Source organism: Phacochoerus africanus, chromosome 8 (assembly GCF_016906955.1).
Source record: "Phacochoerus africanus isolate WHEZ1 chromosome 8, ROS_Pafr_v1, whole genome shotgun sequence".
In the NCBI taxonomy this organism is placed as follows: Eukaryota; Metazoa; Chordata; class Mammalia; order Artiodactyla; family Suidae; genus Phacochoerus; species Phacochoerus africanus.
This window is the reverse complement of record NC_062551.1, coordinates 92,490,391-92,512,196: the sequence shown is the minus strand read 5'-3', so window position 1 is coordinate 92,512,196 and position 21,806 is coordinate 92,490,391. Positions and strand designations below refer to the sequence as shown.

Genomic DNA, 21,806 nt, shown 5'->3' with positions numbered 1-21,806 from the left:
TTCGGATGAGTGGTTGTTGAGGGTGTGGGTTGTCAGGTTGATGTCCAGGGTCTTCCAAGGGGCGCTGTGTTTTCCTAAGCTTGGCAGCTGGGAGTCATCCATGGACACCATCTGTGACTCGCTTTGCCCTCTTACAAACTGCCAGGTGCTCAGCCAGCTGGCTCGGAGGACCCGCTTGCTGGGCGTGTCTCTTGCAAACCAGCAACATCCCATTGATTCCGTCCTCAGCTCTCCCAAGGGCCTGCTGTGAGCCAGACACCATGCTGGGAGTGGAGCAGACAGTCATGAAAAGACAGGGCTCATGAGCTTGTGGGCTGGGGGCAGGGGGAGAAATCACCCAATATCCCTAAAAGCATGGTCAGTGCTAGGAACTCAAATACCTGGTGCCGTGAGCATCATCACCACGGCGGCCTGATTTCACCTGAGGATTCTGTCTGTGGAAGTGATGTTTGAGCTGAGATCTGGAGGAGAAGGCGGCATTAGCTAGACAGAGTTTGGGGAAGAAGAAGCTCCAGGGAGAGAAGAGTATCTGAGCCAAGGTCCTGAGTGAGCTGGAGGGTCTGAAAGAAGCCACTAGGAAGAGGATGGGGGAAATTAGATGCCAGTTAAGGCTGCATGGGCTAAAGGGCTAGATCTGCCTTTCCAGTGCAGAAGCCACCAGCCACATGGGGTTATTTACATTTAAACTTAATCAAAATCAATTGTTTAATTCATTTAAATTATTTCATTGGAAATTACTGCCATCAAAGTATAAATTCAGTTCCTCAGTTACACAGGCCACATTTCAAGTTCTTTAGGTAGCTGGTGGCTACCATATTGGGCAGAGCAGACATAGAGTATTTCCGTCATTGCAGAGAGTTCTTCTGGACAGCGCCAGCTAGATCATGAATGGCTTCATGAACCCACCATAAGAATGACCTGAATGGATAAGCAGTGAGGTCCTACCGTATCGCACAGGAAACTTGGGATAGACCATGATGGGAGATAAGAAAGGGAATGTAGTACATGTATGACTGGGTCACTTTGCTGTACAGCAGAAATTGGCACAACAAGGTAAATCAGTTACACTCCCATTGTGGCTCAGTGCGTTCCAAACCCAACTAGTCATCCATGAGGATGCAGGTTCAATCCCTGGCCTTGCTCAGTAGGTTAAGGATCCAGCATTACCATGAGCTACGGTGAAGGTCGCAGATGCCGCTCAGATCCCGTGTGGCTGTGTCTATGAGGTAGGCCGACAGCTGCAGCTCCCATTTGACCCCTAGCCTGGGAACTTCCATATGCTGCAGGTGTAGCCCTAAAAAGTAAATAAATAAATAAATAAATAAAATTATCTAAAGGGCAGAGAGAAATGTCTTGACATATGTTAAGCAGCAGTGGAAATTGGGGAAGAGTCTAGTTAGAGAAACAACACTTTGGGGAAAGAGTGGAAGGTGAATTCCATGGATACCACATGCCAGAGACGTGGACAGAGAGCCAGCAGACAGAGCCCTGGGGACAAGTCTTGCCTGTGTGGCAGGAGTGAAACCAGTTTTCTTGGGTGACTTTGGAAGTAGAGGTACAAGGACCTAGGGGGACTAGGGGTGAATCAACATGTTCCTGCAGCCATAAAGTCCCAAGCCCGACTAGGTGATGCAAAGTATGTGGTGGGGAGGCCCAAGCAGTCATGGTCAGGAGCCAGACTCAAGGTCAGGTGTCTGGGGACACAGTATGGGCTCCGGCAGGGCAGGGTGGTCCCAGCCATAAAGTCTGACTTTCAGAGTGGGACACGTGCAGGGTGCAGGGAGCTGCGTGCACCCTGCCCAGGATCTAAGTGGCACATGTCTGAGTGTCCTAGGACTGTAACGACCAATGGCAACAAACTCGGGGCCTTAAGACAACAGACATTATTCTCTTTCAGTTCTGGAGGCAGGATTCAGAAGTCAAAGTGTCCACAGAGTTGGTCCCCTTGGAGAGAGAATCTGTTCCATGCCTCTCTCTCCACTTCTGGTGCGGCCGGCAATCCTTGGCTTACCTTGACTTGAAGCTCCATCATTTCAATCTCTGCCTCCATCACCACAGGGCCTTCTCTGTGTGTATCCGTGTATCCTCTCCTCTTCTTGTAAGGACACCAGTCATTGGATTTTTTTTGAAATTGTCTTTTTAGGGCCGCACCTGAGGCATATGGAAGTTCCCAGCCTAGGGGTCGAATAGGAGCTGCAGCTGCCGGCCTGCACCACAGCCATGGCAACGATGGATCCTTAACCCGCTGAGCAGGGCCAGGGATCGCACCTGCATCCTCCTGGCTGCTAGTCGGATTCGCTTCCGCTGATCCACGATGCGAACTCCAAGATTTTTTTTATTACAGTTGATTTACAATGTACTATCAGTTTCCACTGTACAGCTAAGTGAGCTGGTCATACATAGCATTCATTGGATTTTGAGCTCACCCTAATCCAGTCTGACTTCATCTTAACTTGATGACTTCTGCAAAGACCTACTCTCCAGAGCTTCCTGGTTGGTGAATACATGGGGTTGTGGGGAGAGTGGCACCCCCAGAGAAAGAGAGAAAGCTTTGAAGTACCACACCGCTTCCCGCATAACTTGTCCTGTGTATCTCTTCCATCTAGCTGGTCCTCAATCCTTTTATTTATTTATTTATTTATTTATTTATTTATTTATTTATAGAACGTTTTTAGGGCTGAAACTGCGGCATATGAAAGTTCCCGGAGCTAGGGGTTGCATTGGAGCAGCACCTGCCAGCCTCCATCACAGCCACAGCAATGTCAGATCCAAGCCGAATCTGTGACCTATGCTGCAGCTTGTAGCAATGCCGGATCCTTAACCCACTGAGCGAGGCCAGGGATTGAACCCGCATCCTTGTGGATACTAGTCAGGCTCTTAACCCACTGAGCCACAACGGGAACGTCTCAATCCTTTCATAATAACCAATCACCTAAGGGGCTGCACCAACAATATGAGCGCCAACAATATGAGCGATCCAGTTGCTCTGCGTCCTCACCATCACCTGGTATTATCAACCTTATTTTATTTGGGCGGTTCCGATAGGCATGCAGTAGCAGCATTACGGGGATTTTAAACCACGTGGGGAGTGTTGCTGGGAGACATATCATGGGACTGCTGTGAGGCAGAGTCTAAATGAAAACAGGCACATGCCAGGAGCCTTCCGCAAGGCTGCACACTCGGGAACAGCCCTTTTGCACACTGATGGATTTAGGGAGCCAGGGAGAAACAGATCTATGGAGAAGTGAACACACCCACTGAAGAGATAGGAAGTGTGTCTTCCCTTGGCACAGCCCCAGTTACTCTACCCAGGAATCTCTCCAATGTTGTTTAATCCCAGGGGCAATAATAAAGTACTGTTTTTGTTGTGCGGGAAGAGCCTATTTCCTGATAAGGTCACATGCGCAGGTACCAAGGGTTAGGACTTGAACGTATTTGGGGAACGGGTGCACAGTTCAACCCATCACATGTGGCTGGTAGGGCAGAGTTGTAAAATGTTGGGGTTTGAGGTCACGGTGCATTGGGTCCAAGTACTGGCTCAGCCATTCACCAGCTTGGAAGGTGGCTACACTCACCACTATACCACCAATGCCACTGGTCCCTCACCAACGTGAACAAACCTCTTAGCCTGATTGAGCCTCAGTACCCTCCCCTGGAGTATGGTGATAATGTTTACTGCCTCATGCGGCTGCTGGGAGAGGCACATAAGGTAATATATGTAGTACACTTAGCGATGCTCGGCGTATAAGAAGTATCTATGAATGATAGCTGCTCTTACTATTTTAACTATATTAGCTCATGGTTTGAGCAAGCAGGTGCCTTGGGGGATCCCAACCCAGAGGCAGAGCACATAGGTGGGGAATCTGGTGGAGACCATACTTGGGAAACCAAGTAGGCAGGTGCCAACAGGGACACCAGACACAGGTAGCAAACTCAGGCTCAGGTAGCAAGCTAGGGCTAAAGATCTTCTCCCCAGGAGAACCTCTGTCCTAAGAAAAGCCTGATCAGTCATAAGTTGCCGGAACTGGGACCATACTCACAAGTTTGTTCTTAGAACCTGGGAGGAGGTTGCCTCACTCTGGAATATGAGGCTAGTATCTGCACAGGAGTCAGGGTGGCTGGGTACTAAGGGCAAAAATGGGGAACTATAACTAATTAAGTCACTCTTGCCTTCACTTCTGATTGTGGAAGAGCACATGGTGCCAACGGACCTTATGCGAGCATGGAAGGGAATAGGACAGTTGGAGCCAGCCAGGTCCTGATAGATTCTTGGTACATGGAAAGCTGCTTATGGGGATGGAGTAGTGTCCTGAAAGCGCTGTCCCACGTGTTCCAGAGGTTTATAAAAAAGGTATAGAAAGGTCCTCAGTGAGGCAGAAGGGGTCATCAAGTTGTCCATAGAATGACCAATGAATGTGTTGGGCAGGTCAGAGGTTTGGTTTGTTCAAGGACATGTACATATGAGAACAAAGACCTTGGGCCTCCTCTGAGCCTCAGTTTCCCTTCATAAATAATATGCGTTGGAATAGATGTTACTGAAGGTCTCTTGTCCAGCTCTGACAGTTTATGATTTTATGAATCATCCTCAAAGAAAACTTGCACAGGTGGGAAGAAGCTGCCAAGATTGGGCCTTTCATTCTGAGTAATGAACTGAAACTGCAAAGTCTTGACATCTATTCAGCTCTTTTAAGGGAAGTTGGACAAAATAATGCATTTTTCAGGGAAATCATAACCAACAGTGAAATGTAGTATTTCCTGCCTAAACCAAAATCAAAGTGGAGAACTCCAGCTTTCCTGAAGCCCAAGGGAGAACATATAGCAAAACTTCTCGTGAAGAAGGTCAGGTTGACCAGTTGTCTTGGTACTGTAGGTGCAGAATGTCTAGATGGCCCTGCCTTCCAACACTGTTAGAGCCAAAGAACAGAAGGCTGGTGGGGATATTCTTAAGTTTCTAAGACTGCCTTGGGGAAGAAAGAGGGCCTCTAGCCCTGTGGTTGGCTTCCTTGCCAATCCTAGAACACTCCTACTAGGAAAAGCTTTGTCTGAAAACACCTTGATCCCACAGTTACTTACAGTCTCATCCAACCTGCCATTAAAAGCCAAAGGAAGATCTGCCACCACTGACTTTGAGGTTATTCCCTACTCCAAGCCCCAGAAACCCTTCCCAGAGAGCAGTTCCAAATGCACTCTGAACAGTGATGATGGCTTTGGAGTCAGAACAGAGCCTCTCAAAGCAATGTGCTTTGTAGGTACAGGGGTCGGGTTGAGGGGCGGGGGCTAAGTTCTATAATCAAAAGCCATGACACCTATCATTTCAACATTATAGAGGATCCTAGAACTTCAGGACTGAAAGGGACCCTCAAAAATGTCCCATCCCAGCTCCCACTCCACTTGGAGTCCTATTCACAGCACCCAGCCAGGGTTCCCTTGACCAGAAGCTCCTTGAGAGCAGAGCTAGGTCTCTCGCTCACCTCTTATCCCAGACTGATACACAATAGGTCTTGAACAGGCACACATTAGATACTCTGCATCTTCTTTGACAGTTCTCTCTCCTTCTGTTGCTTTCCCTTGTGCATACCCTGAACTGAGAGGCTTCATAGAGCTGGGGTGGCGGCAGCTGCCTGTTTCCTCTTCCTCTGCCTTCAAAGCTAGGCAAGTCCCAACTCACACATTCAAAAATTTGCAAAAGGAAGATCCCTGTATGAAACATCCTTTGTAATAGGCTCCTCCTCCCTGATTTGTCTAGGTTCTAAGATTCACCAAATCCTTGGTTCCTAGTGTCAATAAACACTAGGGGGCTGATGACATCAGTGGGAGCTGATGTTAGTAGGAGAAGCATTGGGGTGAAACATCAGGGTTGTGTGTTTGTCATTGTCCTCCAGCCTGGGACACCCACAGAGTCATTTAGGAGCTAGGGTTCTACTTATACCGGTCCTCCCCATCTTGAAGTCTGATTTCAACTTGGATTCTGATTCCTGTTCTAGGATTGGTGAAGTCAGAGATGTGCTGACAGCTGCCACTTAGTAAACAATTTGATTAATGTCCATCTCTGCTACTAGAATGTAAGCCCCATGAGGGCAGAAACCATGTCTGTTTGGCTCAACCATGTATCCCTAGTGCCTAGTGGATCTCACAAAATAATTAATTAAGCCGGACCAAGTCAGTGTGGGTGGCTGTGTAGAGACTGTTTAGAAGGGTGTTCTCAGAGGCAGCCCCCACCCATAGCAAAGAGATCTGTAGTGCTCAGCCTCCCTTTCTGTCCTGCCCCACCTGAGGAAGGGAAATGACACTTGGTACACGCTCTCATATGTAACTATGCACAGGAGCCCAAGGGCTGCCTCTCAGAGGGAAACATCAATTAACAAATATTGGAGAGGCTGAGATGGGGCTCGAGAGTGGAAAAATGAGGCAGTGAATCAGACAGTCCCAACTGCGCTTAGGTACTCACAGGCAAATAAGCAGATGTGACAAAAAGTCACGTGGCTGCACATACCGCCATTCCAACTGAGCAGGTGAGGACCTTACCATGGGATGAAGCAAGATTCCTGGGAGTTAGAATTGGAGACTATCAGGGAGGGCTTCTTGTAAGAGGTAATACGGGCAAAGGAATATGGAAGGTGGTGAGAGTTAGACAACAGGGAGAGGGCATTCTCAACAGGACAGAGTGTGTGCAAAGCAGGAAGCTCAAGGGAATGTGGTAAACAGGAAGCCATTAAACGGGGCCTCATGTAGAAGGAGAGCAGTGGGGTGAGTCTGCAAAGATGGAAGTGAGAGATTGTAGATTTTTTTTTCTTTTTCTTTTTCATTTTGTCTATTTAGGGCTGCACCCATGGCATATGGAAGTTCCCAGGCTAGGGGTCGAATCAGAGTTGCAGCTGCTGGCCTGCACCACAGCCACAGCAACACCACATCCTTAACCCCCTGAGTGGGGCCAGGGATCAAACCCACGTCCTCATGGATACTAGTCAGGTTCTCTTACCTCTGAGCCATGACGGGAACTCTGAGAGATTGTAGATTTTTAATCAGAAAATGCTCAGACCATAGAGATAGAACTTTAATTATTCCCCTCATTAAAACTGTGATGGGCTAAGATTTATCAGAATATGAATATCCCTAGCCTTCCCCACTCTCTTCCCTTCCTCCTCTGCTCTGCTCTCTTCCCTCCCCTCTCTCATTAAAGAGACCTCTGAATTTGTCTGTTTACCCTGTCCCTCCACGGAGGGCTTTATTTTTGCCCAATTAGTTTTGGGGGCTTTTCAGATATATAGAATATCCAAAATGGAGTGAAGCAGTCAAGAAATGTATAGGAGATGAAAACAGATGTAAACAAGGATTCTTGTGGATTCTCTGTCCTCTTCATGACATTCGAAAGTCACAAAGAACATGAGCTATTTTTAAATGTTTGTAGATGGCTGAGCTATATTTATTTGACAAGCCGTTGTGAGAATGGACCACATGGGTTCTAGCTATAATAGGGTTCCATTCTCTGCATGTTAAGACCACTGTCCTTTAACTCAATGCCATGAGCTCTCAGAGAACAGGGGTTAAATCTAATTCATCATTGCTTCCCCAGAACCCTGGGCATGGCCTGTCCCAGAGAAAGTAAATATTGAAACTGAAAAGTGGGAGTTCCCATCGTGGCACAGTGGTTAACGAATCTGACTAGGAACCATGAGGTTGCGGGTTCGATCCCTGGCCTTGCTCAGCGGGTTAAGGATCCGGTGTTGCTGTGAGCTGTGGTGTAGGTTGCAGATGCTGCTCAGATCTGGCATTGCTGTGGCTGTGGCATAGGCTGGCATCTACAGCTCCTATTAGACCCTAGCCTGGGAACCTACATATGCCACAGGTGTGGCCCTAGAAAAGGCAAAAAGACCAAAAAAAAAAAAAGGAGAAGAAAGAAAGAAAAAAGAAACTGAAAAGTGGTTAAGTGACCCAAGGCTCAAGCAACAGACTCCACTGCCTTGTCTCTCCTCCTTCAAGAAGCAATATTCCGTCTCCTGCTAGTCTTAGGCTTTGCTCATAGTCTGTCTGTCTTTCCTTACAGAAGGCAGATCTGGCCGTGGCCCCCCTGACCATCACCCACGTCCGCGAGAAGGCCATCGACTTCTCCAAGCCCTTCATGACCCTCGGTGTGAGCATCCTGTATCGCAAGCCCAATGGCACCAACCCCAGTGTCTTCTCCTTTCTCAACCCCCTGTCCCCAGACATCTGGATGTACGTGCTTCTCGCTTACCTGGGGGTCAGCTGTGTCCTCTTTGTCATCGCCAGGTATGAGCAATGCCTTGGCCAGAGCTCTGGCCCAGGGTTGGGGGCTCAGGGAGCCAGGCTAACCCGTACACCCCCAGCTCTTGCCACAGAAGGGCCACTGCCATAGCTGCTCCTCTCTCCTTCCATAAGTCTCTGGTCCTTTCATATCCCTCAAGGAACATCCCATGGTCCCCAAGCTTAAATCTCCCAGTCCTCACCCTGGTCTGTGTCCATGACTCTGAGAGGCAGCAGTTGGATCCCGGGTCCCATGACCAAGCTTGGAGAGGTGAAGTCACTGCCCAGAGCTGCACCACCTGGGCCAGGCATCCAGTGCAGCACACCCAGGCATTGGGCAGCCCAGCAGGTGGCTTGAGACTTGGAAAGCAGGCTATGCCCATCCAATCCGCAACAGCAGGAGAAATAGTGCCACGCAAACTCACACACATGCAGAAACTTGACACACGCACATTCCTACCTGCCTCTAACACGTATATTTATTGCATATTTATTTGCTCACATGAAGTAGACACAGCCCATCCTGTGGGTGAATGGGAAGAAGAGGTCACTCAGGACACGTTTAGCTCAGTGTTTACTGAGCGCCTACTGTGTGCTGAGCACCATGCTCTGTACTTTAGAGCCATTGTCTTATTTAATTCTCATAGCCTCCTGTGAAGGGGGCCATCTGAGACAGAAAGGCTCAGCACTCACCAAGGCCATCCTAGCCATTAGGGACACATCTGGAACATGCACTCAGGTCACCAAGTGTTTTATCTGCCACCCACATCTCTGGCCACCTGGACATCTGTGTTCTGCTCCCACCCCAAGTTGGTGGCTGCTGGGCCCTGAGCTCTGGGCCCTCTGCCCCGCTCCCTCCAGGCTCCAGCCCCAGTCCCTGCCCTGGTTCTTTTGTGTCTAAATGCTAACAAAGTGTGAAGGGAGACTTCTCCGGGGAGAAGCAATTTGAGATCCAAGGACTTGGTGTTTCGGCCTTTCTCTCTCCCGAGGCTTCTTTGAAAGCTTTCCCCAGCCCTGCTCCTTTTCGCCCCTCCTCCCACACAGAGACAGACCAAAGGGAAGGATATGAGAGAGGAAATTGCCCTGCCTCCGAAGCCCTTTGCTGCCTGCCAGCCCGGAGCTGCCTGCCTGCTCACCCAGCCGGCAGCCCTGCCTGCCACGGCGAGGCCTTTATTATGCCTCTTGTCTCTAATGGTCTAACCAGCCTTTGAAAGCCAGGAGCCATTCTCCAGAGCTCTCACCATAATTTTAGCAGCGCCAGCCAGCCTCTCGGCTTCCCATCCCCTCGACGTCAGCTCGAGCTTTGCCAGCCAAGCTCTGCTCATTTGATTGTGCGCCCCCTCCCCCTCCAGTTCCTGGCCTTTCATCCGCTGTTGGCAGCCAAGCCGGCTTTCCACCCCCTATCTCCTGGTCGGGCAGATAGAAGCCCCCCTCCCAAGGTTAGGCTGGGGAGACTTTCTGGAAGATAGGGGATTTCTAGAGCTGCTGGAATGACAAAGGATGCCTGGAGAGAGAGGAGGGGGACAAAGGTCTTGCCACAGAGCCATAAACAGCATCACAGGATAAGTGCCACACGGCGACACCTGTTGGCACTCACAACACCATGTCCGTCCTTCCTGTCACCTTCTTACAGCCGTCCGGTGGGGTAGGTGTAATTATGCCCACACTACAGGTGCAGAGACTGAGGCTCAGAGGGGATAAGTCTTTGCCCAAAGTCAGAAAGGCTTTTCTTGCAGAGTTGGGCTTCAATCCAAGACTGGCCCGACTTTGCATCAGGGGCAGCAAACCCAGGAAGCGTGAGGGAGTAGAGCAGGCAGCAGGGCGTGGTGGGGACTGAGGCAAACTCGAGTACACACCTGGAGAAAGGGGTCTCTCCTGCTCAGCTCCAACAGAGGGCACCAAACAGGGCCAGTCGGCGGAGTTCATGAGATTTTAGACAGAGGGTCAGATTTTTTTCATATGATGCCTCATGGCTTTTATACATAGACACTAATTCAATTTTTTTTTTTTTGTGGCCACACTTACAGCATATGGAACTTCCTGGGATAGGGGTCAAGTCAGAGCTATAGCTGCAAGCCTTTGCCACAGCCACAGCTGCTCAGGATCCAAACCCAGCATCTGTGACCTACACCGCAGCTTGTGACAGTGCTGGATTCTTAACTCACTGGGCAAGGCTAGGAATCAAACTTGCATACTTTGCATTCTTTGCATTCTTTGCATTCTTTTTTTTTTTTTTCTTTTTAGGGCCACAGCCATAGCATATGGAAGTTCTCAGGCTAGGGGGTCCAATCAGAGCTGCAGCTACTGGCCACAGCCACAGCAACACCAGATCCGAGCTACATATGTGACCTACATTGCAGCTCGTAGCAATGCCAGATCTTTAACCCACTGAGCAAGGCCAGGGATCGAACCCACATCCTCATGGATGCTAGTCGGGTTCATTTCCTCTGAGCTGCAACAGGAACTCTAATGTCAGATTCTTAACCTTCTGAGCCGCAGCGTTTTACAGTGTCGAGGTCAAGCACAGCACGTCTATAGTGTGGATGTGGCCCTCTTCTAGTGGCCTGTGTCCTTTGGACCACTCTATGCTGGCTGCCACAGAGCTGGACACAGCTGTCCAAGAGATGGGGTCTGCAAAGGGTGGGCAGCTCCGCTATGGCACAGGGCTGTCCATCCTACACACTGGCCTGGCCTGTGCCTGTCTAGCACCAGGGGTCCAGGCATTGACCAAGGCCTTTCTCTGCCACCGGGATGTCCGTTTCAGGCTCAGTGATGCAGAAGGAAAAAGGGAGGGCGGGAGGGAGGGTGCATCTCAGCACAGAGAGCCAGGCAGTTGGCACTCATGACAAGGAGATGATCCCAAGTGCCTGACCCCAGAGGCCAGGTTGAAGGTGAGCTGCCAGTCCAGCCCCCTGGAGTCACTCCGGCCAGACCCTGTACCAGTGAGAATCTCAGGAAAGAGACGGTCCCGGCCACCGTCAGTGCTCTGTCTACACTTCTCTTGGGGGCTGGAGTTTAGCCTTCTCCCCTGAGGTCCAGGTCAGCCTCTACTGGCTCCCTTTTACTTGCAAGACTGGGAGAACCCTTTGCAGCCACAAGTCGTAAATCCAAGATCCACCATTCACTCCGGTGACACCTTCCTCAAGGTCCAGCCCCCATCCCCCTCCTCTTCCCTCCCATCGCACTGGAGTTCAAATCTGGGCCCTGACTGCCAGACCGCCGTCACCTAGACTGTTCCAGGCCACCTCCCCTTCTGTAACGTGGGTGCCCACTGTTCTGTCAGCCTCTTCAGGAGGGAGGACGCAGGTCCAGAACCGTCCTTGGTACCCACGGAAGTGCATCCAAGGATGTTTCTTGCAGCAGAGTGTACACAGTGGAAAATAGGGCCAGCCTAAGTGCCTCCAAAAGAGGATTGGTTAGAAATACCTATCAACTTGGGAGTTCTCATCGTGCCTCAGGGTTATCAAACCCAATTAGCATCCATGAGGATGTAGGTTTGATCCTGGGCTTTGCTCAGTGGGCTAAGGATCTGGTGTTGCCGTGGGTTGTGGTGAAGGTCACAGATGCAACTTGGATCCCGAGTTGCTGTGGCTCTGGCGTTGGCCGGCGGCTACAGCTCCAACTGGCCCCCTAGCCTGGGAACCTCCCTATGCCATGAGGGCAGCCCTAAAAAGACAAAAAAACAAAAACAAACACCTATTAACTAAAAAAATGATACAAATGAACTTATTTACAAAACAGAAGTAGACTCACAGACAAAGAAAACACACTTATGGTTACCAAAGGGGATAGTGGGAGGTAGGGGAGAGAGAGAAATTAGGAGTTTGGAATTAACATACACAAACTCCTATATGTAAACTAGGCAAACAAGGACCTACTGTACAGCTCAGGGAACTATTCTTAATATCTTGTAATAACCTGTAATGGAAAAGAATCTGAATCACCCTGCTGTACACCTGAAACTAACCCACCATCGTAAATCAACTATACTTCCATTTAAAAATGTATTTGAGGAGTTCCTGTTGGGGCTCAGTGGGTTAAGAACCTGACATAGTGTCCATGAGGATGCGGGTTCTATCCCTGGCCTCGCTCAGTGGGTTAAGGATCTGATGTTGTGGCATCTGTGGCATAGGTCGCAGATGCGACTCAGATCTGATGTGGCTGTGGTGTAGGCCAGCAGCTGCAGCTCCAATTTGAACCCCCTAGCCGTGGAACTTCCATCTGTTGCAGGTGTGGCCGTAAAAAGAAAAAAATGTTTAAGTAAAAAAGTAGAATGTATTTTTAAATAAACACCTATTGAGTAGTTAATAGAGAATAAAAGAGATCAGGAAGAACTGATCTGGATAAAGGCCGGTGACCTCAAAAAATTAACATATTTTCACTGAATAATACTAGTGGGACAATATTATGGTATGATATGATTTTTAAGTGTTAAAAGATTATCATATATATCTCATATTTATGTATATATACATATACATACAGTGTGTGTGTGTGTGTACATAAAAATAGCAGGGCTCATGAGATCTCATCAGAAATTATCTTTACTTTGTCTCTTACCGACCTTCCAGTGCATTCAGAGCTGACATTCTTTGCCACAATGAAAAGTCTGTCAGGACCTGTCACTTCTTGGCTCACCTCCAGGACACAGAAACCCTAGGTCTCTCTCTAAAGCACACACATGCTGTTTCAATTCAGCAGTTGGAAGGCTGGGTCGGGCATGGTCCCCCAGAGTTCTTCCCTCATTCACAGATCAGACATCTCTCCACGTGGGCCCCCTTTGGCAGTGCCTCCTTGGTGGGCCCGCTCCCTGCTCAGCGCCTGGTCCTCTAGCAGCCCCCACCCCATTGCCTCCCCCTGTTGGAGTCACATTGGCCTCCTCGGATAGGAGGCCGGGGGGATCTGGGCTGCTCTCTCTTGTGCATGGGCCCAACTGGTCCAGGGAAGCATCCTTAGCCCTGTCGCCTCTGGCCTGCAAGCCAGTGCCCTGGAGCAGGGACTCATCCTCCCACCTCACCTGGGAAGCACGCATCAGCCTGACCCCTGCCCTCCAGGCCTCCCAGGCCGTGTCCAGCACATCCGCCCAGTTATAGAGCCCCCACCAAGCTCCCCCAGCTGCCCCGTGGAAGCCCCTCTCCCTAGACTTCGAAGGTGGCTGGGAGAACGCAGGGACCACCGAATGCACGGCTCTGCAGAGGGTTTCTCTAAAACCCTTCTCACAACAGCCTCTCAGCTCTACTCTCTTCCTCCTCTGTCTCTTCCTTGTGGATTTTTAGAGTTTCTAACCAGTTTGTGGTCATTCTTTTTTAAAATCCCCATCTTGGTTTAAAGCCTTGCTTTGGAATTTCCTATGTGTAGACGCTTCCTGCTTCATGAAAACAACATTCATCTCCTGGGAGCATCGGTGATCACTGTATAAGTTACTAAAGCTTTGAGAAGGGGGATGGGACGTCACAACATTATAAAGATCATTACACATTAAAAAAACAAACAAACAAAAAAAAAACAGAATTCCATTGGACGCATCTCTCGTTCTGGGTCTCTCATCTCAGCATCTGACCCCACACCAGCCACTCCACCCTGGTGGAGACATTCTCCAAGGTCTCTCAATCTCTCCAGCATGTTCTAGACCCCTCCAGAAAATATGGATTTCCATTTCCTCAGTTGGAATTCACCCGATAAACAAAGATCCCTCCAGTTAGCAAGATTTCTCTTCCTTAGAAGGCAGTGGGGGGCTTTAAATAACATTTTTTTTCTGTCATACATGTATTTGTACATGCGGGGAGAAAAGTCTGGTAAACATGCATGGTGCAGTGTTCTCCCCAGGGGGTGGGAGCAGGGGGTCCTTTCACTTTCTATTGTATTCTGTACTGCTCGGCTATTTTATGAAGAGTGCCTGTTACTACTTTTCCATTTTAAGGATTTTTTTTTTTAAGTATACAAGTAATTCCACAGCCTGTTCTCATTTCCCCACATTCACGTAATACATACAAAGCAACAGGCTTCCGTGAAATTGCTTCTGTCATTCTAAAACCCCTCCCCAGAGGTAAATACTGATACATTTTTGAGAGATGGATCCTCCCTGACACTTTATATGGGTTTATATACAAATGCACATAAATAGGTGTAAAACTGTGTCTTCAGGAATCTATTTATATAAATGGGATCACATTGTTCTTATTTTTATCACTTTTTTTTAAACCAAACCAATATGCATTGAAGATCTTTCCCTGTTGGTACATCTCTTCCAAGAGCTGCGCGATGTTTCAAAGTACAATCGCGGCATCGTTTCTTTAATCATTCCTCGGAAGGACATTTAGCTTGTTTCCCGTTTTCTGCTTTTACAAACAATGCTTTGATAAATGCCCTCACGCACCTCTCTTTATGCTCCCGTAGGAGTGTTTTTTTTCCAGGATGGATAATTCGTCACAGAATTGCTGGGTGGAAGGGCATGTGCGCTTTTAAATTGAAGAGGTACTGCTGAATTACTTCTATCACCAGAAAAGGGCACTAACAATAAAATCGAGAAGCAAAGTGGCCCTGGATTCCCATTCTCTGCCTCCCCAGCAGCACAATGAGGGCATTGATGCTGCTACAGTGGTCGGCCCATCGCTGTTTGCTAAACCACCAGCTCGTGTACCCTGGATACCGGTTCCCTCCCATCTCTCCGAGGCCCCACCTCACTGCACCCCTCCTCCTGCTGCAGGTTCAGCCCTTATGAGTGGTACGACGCTCACCCCTGCAACCCCGGCTCCGAAGTGGTAGAAAATAACTTCACCCTGCTGAACAGTTTCTGGTTCGGAATGGGGTCCTTGATGCAGCAAGGTATGTGCCCCCCACCCCAAGCAGCCTCCTCTCCCGAGTCAGCAGAGCCAGTCCAGCCTCCTGGGTAGCCTCAGACCTGCCGAGCCCTCAGAAGGTGGGAGACACCCAGATGCTCAAGTGTGTGCCTTCTGCCAGGTCCCCTGCTCCACTGCTGCTGTGGCTGGACCAGCTTAGGGTCTGAGGCTGAAGCATATAAGCTGCCCCCACCTGCGGCTGGCAGGGCTCAGCCCCAGCCCCTCCTGCTTTCAGCCTCCTGTTTGCTGGGGCAGACTCCACTGATGGCCTCACCACCACAGAATCTGATTGAACAAAGTTGAGCTGAGGATTCAGGCGAGACCGGAGGCAGGGAGGCTGAGAGGGAGGCCATTGCAGGCATGAGATGATGGAATGAGCCCAGGTTAGTGGCCATGGGGATGGAGGGCAGAGATGGACTAAAAGAACTTTAGGATGTAGCAGGAACTAGCCTTGGTGACTGCCTTTCTCGGAGGAGCCTGAGTTGAAGACATTAGCCTGAGTGCATCAGCGCTGATAGACACAGAAGAGCCCAACTTTCTTACATCTTCTTGAGGGAGGCCTGGGATACTTCACCTGCCCTGGCTGGAGGTCCAACTTTTGGATGGTTCTGCAGCCGCTCGAATGTTTCAGAGAGCCAAGCACCTGTAAGAAGCGTGGTGCAGACACGCCATGGGCTGGAGGGGGGAGCACAGGGGGAGGGGATCTCAGCCAGGAAAGGCCCCTGGGAGATTTCCCCACCCAACCCCATGCCCAGTGGGCCAGGAGCCAAGTGCTCATTGCTTCTGCCTACTGAGTCATGTGTCAGAGCCTCTTATCCCAGGGAATGAGGGGACCACAGTCTCTGCCTGTGTCAGGGTCCCTGTGAGGGAGAATGGGCAACAAGGGGGCCAGGAAGGGAAGGGGATCCAAGGGACAGTTTCCCTGTCCCTCACCCATCTGTGCGTATCCTCAAGGCCAGGCACAAACCCTGGACCTCAGTAAATATGCACCAGCAAATGCCAAAGGAATGAATGACTGATGTCATCGCAGTGTGTCCTGAGCATCTACTACAGGCCAAGCCCTGTGCTGGGCACTTGAATGGAAGCCCGCTGACCTGAGTGACCTCCCAGCCATGACAGAGGCCAGGGCAGGGGTCCAACAGGGCCTGGCAGAGCTCCCCAGACAACAATTCGAATTAAGTCATTCTCCCTCTGGAGCAGCTCTCGCCCTGGCTTGGAGCAATCGGGGAGAGGGCCGGGATGATGAGGCTGGGAGTGGCTGGTGGGGCAGTGAGCTCCAGCAGCCAGGAAGTGACAGGCAGCTTTGGAGGGAAGCGCCTCTTTCTGTCCCCACCATTAATGAGTGTCCTAAAGTCTCACCTTGCTTCCTGGTCCGTCATCTTTGTTTGGTGACAGTTGAGGAAGACCTGGAGAGCCCTCCACACAGTAATAGCTTCTCTTCTACCTCCTACTGCCATTCAAAGCCCTGGCCCCTGATGTATTCCTCGTGAGGTTTTGATTAGGAGGGAGAAAATAGTTGTGGATTTGAAACCTCTCCCTTGAGTGATTTCTTTGAAGAAAAAAAATCATCCATATCAAAGCAGACGATTTTCAGATTGCAGGTCCAGAGATTCTGGAAAGTTCAGGAGTCACTTGCTATTTCAATCTCTTGAAAGCTGCCTAGTTAATTACTTTAGTTAGAAGGGTTCAGCTAAATTGTGCTCCGCACCCAAGGTCGGGGAGGAAGGGTGATCTGTTTTGGCAAAGAACTTCAAAAAGTGTTGATTCTTCTCCTCCTGCAAAGCATCATCTAGCAATCGTATGTTTGTAAACCACGTGTATTTTCAACACAGTTTCTCCTCACATTGGATCATGGCAGCAGCATCCTGGTATTTGCAAGAGGCCAGGACAGAGGAAGGACAATTGTCCATGCTTTGCAGAGTCCCAGACAGGGAAAGTGGATCACCCAGAGGGCTAAGAGCGGGATCCATTGAAGATCCCAAGAGTTCTGACTTCCAGGGGTTGGGAACCTGGGACCACACAGAAGTCCACAAATAAGCATCAGAGGGTCTGACAGGCCTAGGAAATGGTGTGTATGTGTGTGCTCTTCTCCAGCAGTAGTTCTTACATTTTAGCCCACATCAGGGTCAGCCGGAGGGCCTAGCAAATCCGGATTTCTGGACTCCAGCCCTGAAGTTACTGATTCAGGAGGTCCTGGGGTAGGGCCTGAGAATGTGCATTTCTAAGATGTTTCCAGGTATGCAGATGGCCCAGGAACTACACTTTGAGAACCACCGATCTAAGGAAGAGGTCTCCATGGAATCCATGACCCCAAGGGCCTGAACAGCCCTGGCCCGGGTCACCGGACGACCTGTCTCCTTCCTCCTCCCAGGGTCTGAACTGATGCCCAAAGCCCTGTCCACGCGCATCATTGGTGGCATCTGGTGGTTCTTCACGCTCATCATCATCTCATCCTACACGGCTAACCTGGCTGCCTTTCTGACCGTGGAGCGCATGGAATCGCCCATCGACTCTGCCGATGACCTGGCCAAGCAAACCAAAATCGAGTATGGGGCCGTCAAGGATGGAGCCACCATGACCTTCTTCAAGGTGAGACCCTCTCCTTCCCGTCACTGTCCATCTCGAACCCCAAGGAGCCCACGGGCCAGAAATCCCCGGGGCTCACCCCTCCCTGTTTGGGACCAGTTGACTTTGGGGCGCTGTGATGATATGACCATCTGGATTGGTTACTGCATGGGCACTAGAAGTTTCCATACCTAGGACAAACAGCATGAAAGTGCTGTTTCCTTAAATCATCAGAGGAGGACAGGTAGAGAGAGGAGGCTGGAGGAGGGGGAAGGAGAAGCGTGGCCCAGACACAAATAGGCCTTGGAGCCAGTAGGCTTCCCACCCTTGACTTTGGGTCTCCGTGGATTCCATCTCCAAGAGGCTGGCCTGGGCTTGGGGTGGGCTCGCCACCACTAGGGGGGCCACAGGGGGCATATCCTCCAAGGAAAGGAGAAGCCGTCAAACTCGAGCAAGCACTTACAAACATTCTTTAGCATGTTACACTCGTGGAAGGCCGGTGTCCCTGTCACCTGTTCAGGTTCCTGCTCTCATGGGGACCTGGCCATGACTTTGCTGCTCCTTCTGGCTTTGAAAAGCCCTGGCTCAGTTTCTTAATGTTTTTTCACCTTCTGCTAGAGTAGCCCAGGGTTTAGGAAACCGGCTGACCTTGACCACCAGGAGCTGTAAATGTTCTTCTGGAAATTAACGTAATAATAACTATACCACCACCCCTGAGAGCTCATGGTGGGCCAGGCACTGCTTCCATGCTTGGCCTCATTTAATCTGCATGACAAATCCTGTGAAGTAGCTACTGCAATTATCCCCACTTTTCACGTGCGGAAACTAAAGCTTGGAGCCATTTTAAGCAGGTTGTCTGAGGACTCACCCCCGAAGGAGCCAGAGACGGGCCCAGGTCTGTCATCCTCCAAAGCCCATGAAGTAAGCCAAGGTTCTCAGACTTGACTGAGTCCAGATCGCCTGGAAGGCTTGGGAACACCCAGATTGTTGGGCCCCTCGCCTAAAGCTGCTGATTGCCTAGGTCCTGGGGTGGGGCCTGAGCATGTGCATGTCTAACGCATCCCAGGGGACGCTGGGGCTGCTGGTCCAGGGACCACATTTTGAGGCCCACTATTCTAGTGATCTTTCAGAAATGGCCAGGGTTTGGGAAATCTGTGGCTGTGGGTCCATCCATTCACGGGTTTTTTTGTTGTTGTTTGTTTGTTTGTTTGTTTGCTTTTTAGGGCTGCACCCGCGGCATATGGAGGTTCCCAGGCTAGGGGTCAAATGGGAGCTACAACTGCTGGCCTGCACCACAGCCACAGCCACGCCAGATCCCCAACCCACTGAGTGAGGCCGGGGATCAAACCCACAACCTCATGGTTCCTCGTCAGGTTCATTTCCCCTGTGCCACAATGGGAACTCCCATTCATGTATTTTTTAGTAGTCAAGTGCTCTCGAGCCTTCTGGAAGTCTAGGGGGTTTTCCTTTCCTCTAGGCCCTGGTTCCCCATTCCTCAGCCCTTGCCGCCTTCTAGGTTAAGCCTCTGAGTGATGGAGTGAGGCGCCGGTGGGGCCTGAGTGAGGAGAGAAGGAAGGAGTTGGGTGGGAAAGGCTTGTGCCTCTTGGGCATGGAGCCCAGAAGCCTGGGGGCCTCCCCTGCACCCCGTCTTAAGGAAGGAAGCAGCTGCTTAGTGAAAAGGAAAGAGAGGCAACAAGCCCCCTTCTGGGATGTTGCTACTGGCAAGCGTGGTCTTCCTGAGAGGTCACCACCATGTATTTAGAGCGTGGGGGAGATAAAGCATTGTCATGGGCCAGCGCAGGGCTGTCTGGGAGCCTGTGAGTGTGTGAGTATATATAGAAGGCATGCACTGTGCATGTAACAGTATATAGCATGTAAATGCACCTGAGTGTGTGTGTGAATGCGTGTGCCTGTGCACAAGAGTCAGCCTGTGTGGGTGTCTGTGCATCATTATGTGCATCATTATGCTTGGACATGACTGTGTGTATATATGTGTATGTACCAGCAACCATATGTGTGTGTGCATCTCTGCGACTGGGCATATGGACCTGTGCCTGTGATTGTGTACATGTGCCAGAGTGTCTCCATGGATATGTGCCTGAGTATGCATTGTCTATCTGCTTAAATGTCCCCATGGGTGTGCCTAGATAAGTGTGAGTGGGGGGATGGACCTGTGTGGTGTGTGTGTGTGTGTGTGTGTGTGTGTGTGTGTGTGTGTGTGCCATGTGCCCATGTGTGCCTGCTCCTGCCTATCCCCAGGCTGCAGCCCAGCCTTTTGACTATGCCAGAGCATCCCTCATGCATTACACATGAGCCCGTCTCTAAGCAGGGCTCCCGATCAAAGGGAAGCAGCATAAATAAGCCTGGTGCAGGCTCATTGCCGCTGATTGGATGCCCTTGCCTCCCTCCACGCTAAGAGGAGCCCAGTCCCTGCTCCCCACCGAGCTGCTGTCCTCCCGCAACCTGCACCTCCCGCAACCTGCTCCGCCCTCGCCCACCTTCCTTGCAAAGGGTGCAGTGAGGAGGGACACTGAGGCTGCCACCCAGCTGGGATGCTGGGGCCGAGGGGCCGGGGCTCACGAGGGCCTTTGGCCAGACACAGCAACTCCTTCACATCCCCCTGCAGAACCAACTCCCCTTCCTCGCTCTCCTGATCGCTGATTAATTCCACTTGCTGTCTGGCCACCTTGTCTCCTGCTTTAATTCAGATGAAGCTCTTCTTGCCCCGGCTCCCTCCCCTCGGGGGCAGCGGTGGGACTGTTGCATAGGCAGAGAGGAACCTGAGCGTAGGTACATTAACCCCACCTTGAATGAGGAGCTATAAGCACAAGACCCTCCCAGAAGGTCCCTGGACAAACCTACTTCCTCTCTGCCCCACCCCCACCCTGCCTTCCATCGTCATGCCGTGCCCCCCCACCCCACCCCTGCATCAGGCCAGGCGGTAGCCTCCTTGTGGTCACTTTCAAGTTAGAGCTGAAAGGAAACCTGAGTTTAACCTAGAGAATCAGAAGTTGCCTGTTGTGGCGCAGCAGAAACAAATCCGACTAGGAACGATGAGGTTGCAGGTTCGATCCCTGGCCTCACTCAGTGGGTTAAGGATCCGGCGTTGCCATGAGCTGTGGTATAGTTTGCAGACGCGGCTAGAACCTGGTGTTGCTGTGGCTGTGGCGTAGGCCAGCTGCTACAGCTCCGATTCAACCCCCATGTGCCATGGGTTCAGCCCTAAAAAGCAAAAAAAAAAAAGAACAAACTAGAGAATCAGAGGCCCAGAGGAGCTGGGTGAGCTGCCTCTGACCAAACAGCAGGTCAGCGATCAATGGAACCAGATGGCGGTCAGATATTCTGCCTGCACACACAGTACCCTCTCCCACAGCCATTCCAGGGTCTTCTTCCAGAGGGGTGGTCCTCTCCCCTGCCTGTGAGTATATACAAGGCTGGCAGTAGAGTTGAAGAGGAATCAGCACCAGAAGGCCATCAGATGTCTAGGCGACACCGGCAAAGTCAACAATCATATTAATGTTTAATTGAGCACTTACTGTGTGCCAGACAATGTTCCAAGAAATTTACCTGTGTTCACACCTGTCATCCTCAAACAGCCCTAGAAGGCAGAGAGTATTTCTATCACCTCCATTTAACACATGATGAAAGGAAGGCTCAGAAAGTAACCTGAGTTCATACTTCTTGCCTAATGTCCCACATCTGGTTAAACATAGAGTTTGGATTGGAACCCAGGAAGTCCAATTCCTGGGCTCCTTGTCCCTATGCCCACGTCCTTCCTCTGTGGAGCCAGCCACAGTCCAGGAGTTAGTAGGGGAAGAGTGAAGCCACAGTCCATTGAGCCATTTCCCCAGCCTAGAGCAGTCCCGGCACATCGTGGTTGCTCAGATAATCCACACTGAGTGGATGCGGTTATTGAGTTAATGGTTGGAATTAAAAGACAGCAGGAGCCAAGTCAAGCAAATACAACAGGAACCCAGCAGGTAGCACCCCTGAATGTCCCAGAGCTCCGAGCGGATGAACCTCATTTCTGTGGCTAGCATGTTTTCTGGCTAAGTTGAAAACCCATTTTATTTTTTTTAATTTTTTTTTTTTTTGTATTTTCTAGGGCCGCACCCGAGGCATATGGAGGTTCCCAGGCTA

General features: G+C 50.5%; 1 protein-coding gene across 1 annotated transcript in view; it reads left to right on the top strand.

Moving 5' to 3' along the window:
• Nucleotides 1–21,806, top strand: part of GRIK3 (glutamate ionotropic receptor kainate type subunit 3) — a 92,736-nt gene that overhangs the window by 58,524 nt on the left and 12,406 nt on the right. The window contains exons 10-12 of the mRNA XM_047793377.1: nt 8,045–8,268; nt 14,969–15,087; nt 17,473–17,690. Coding sequence (XP_047649333.1) covers nt 8,045–8,268; nt 14,969–15,087; nt 17,473–17,690 — 561 coding nt within the window. The remainder of the gene's footprint in view (nt 1–8,044; nt 8,269–14,968; nt 15,088–17,472; nt 17,691–21,806) is intronic.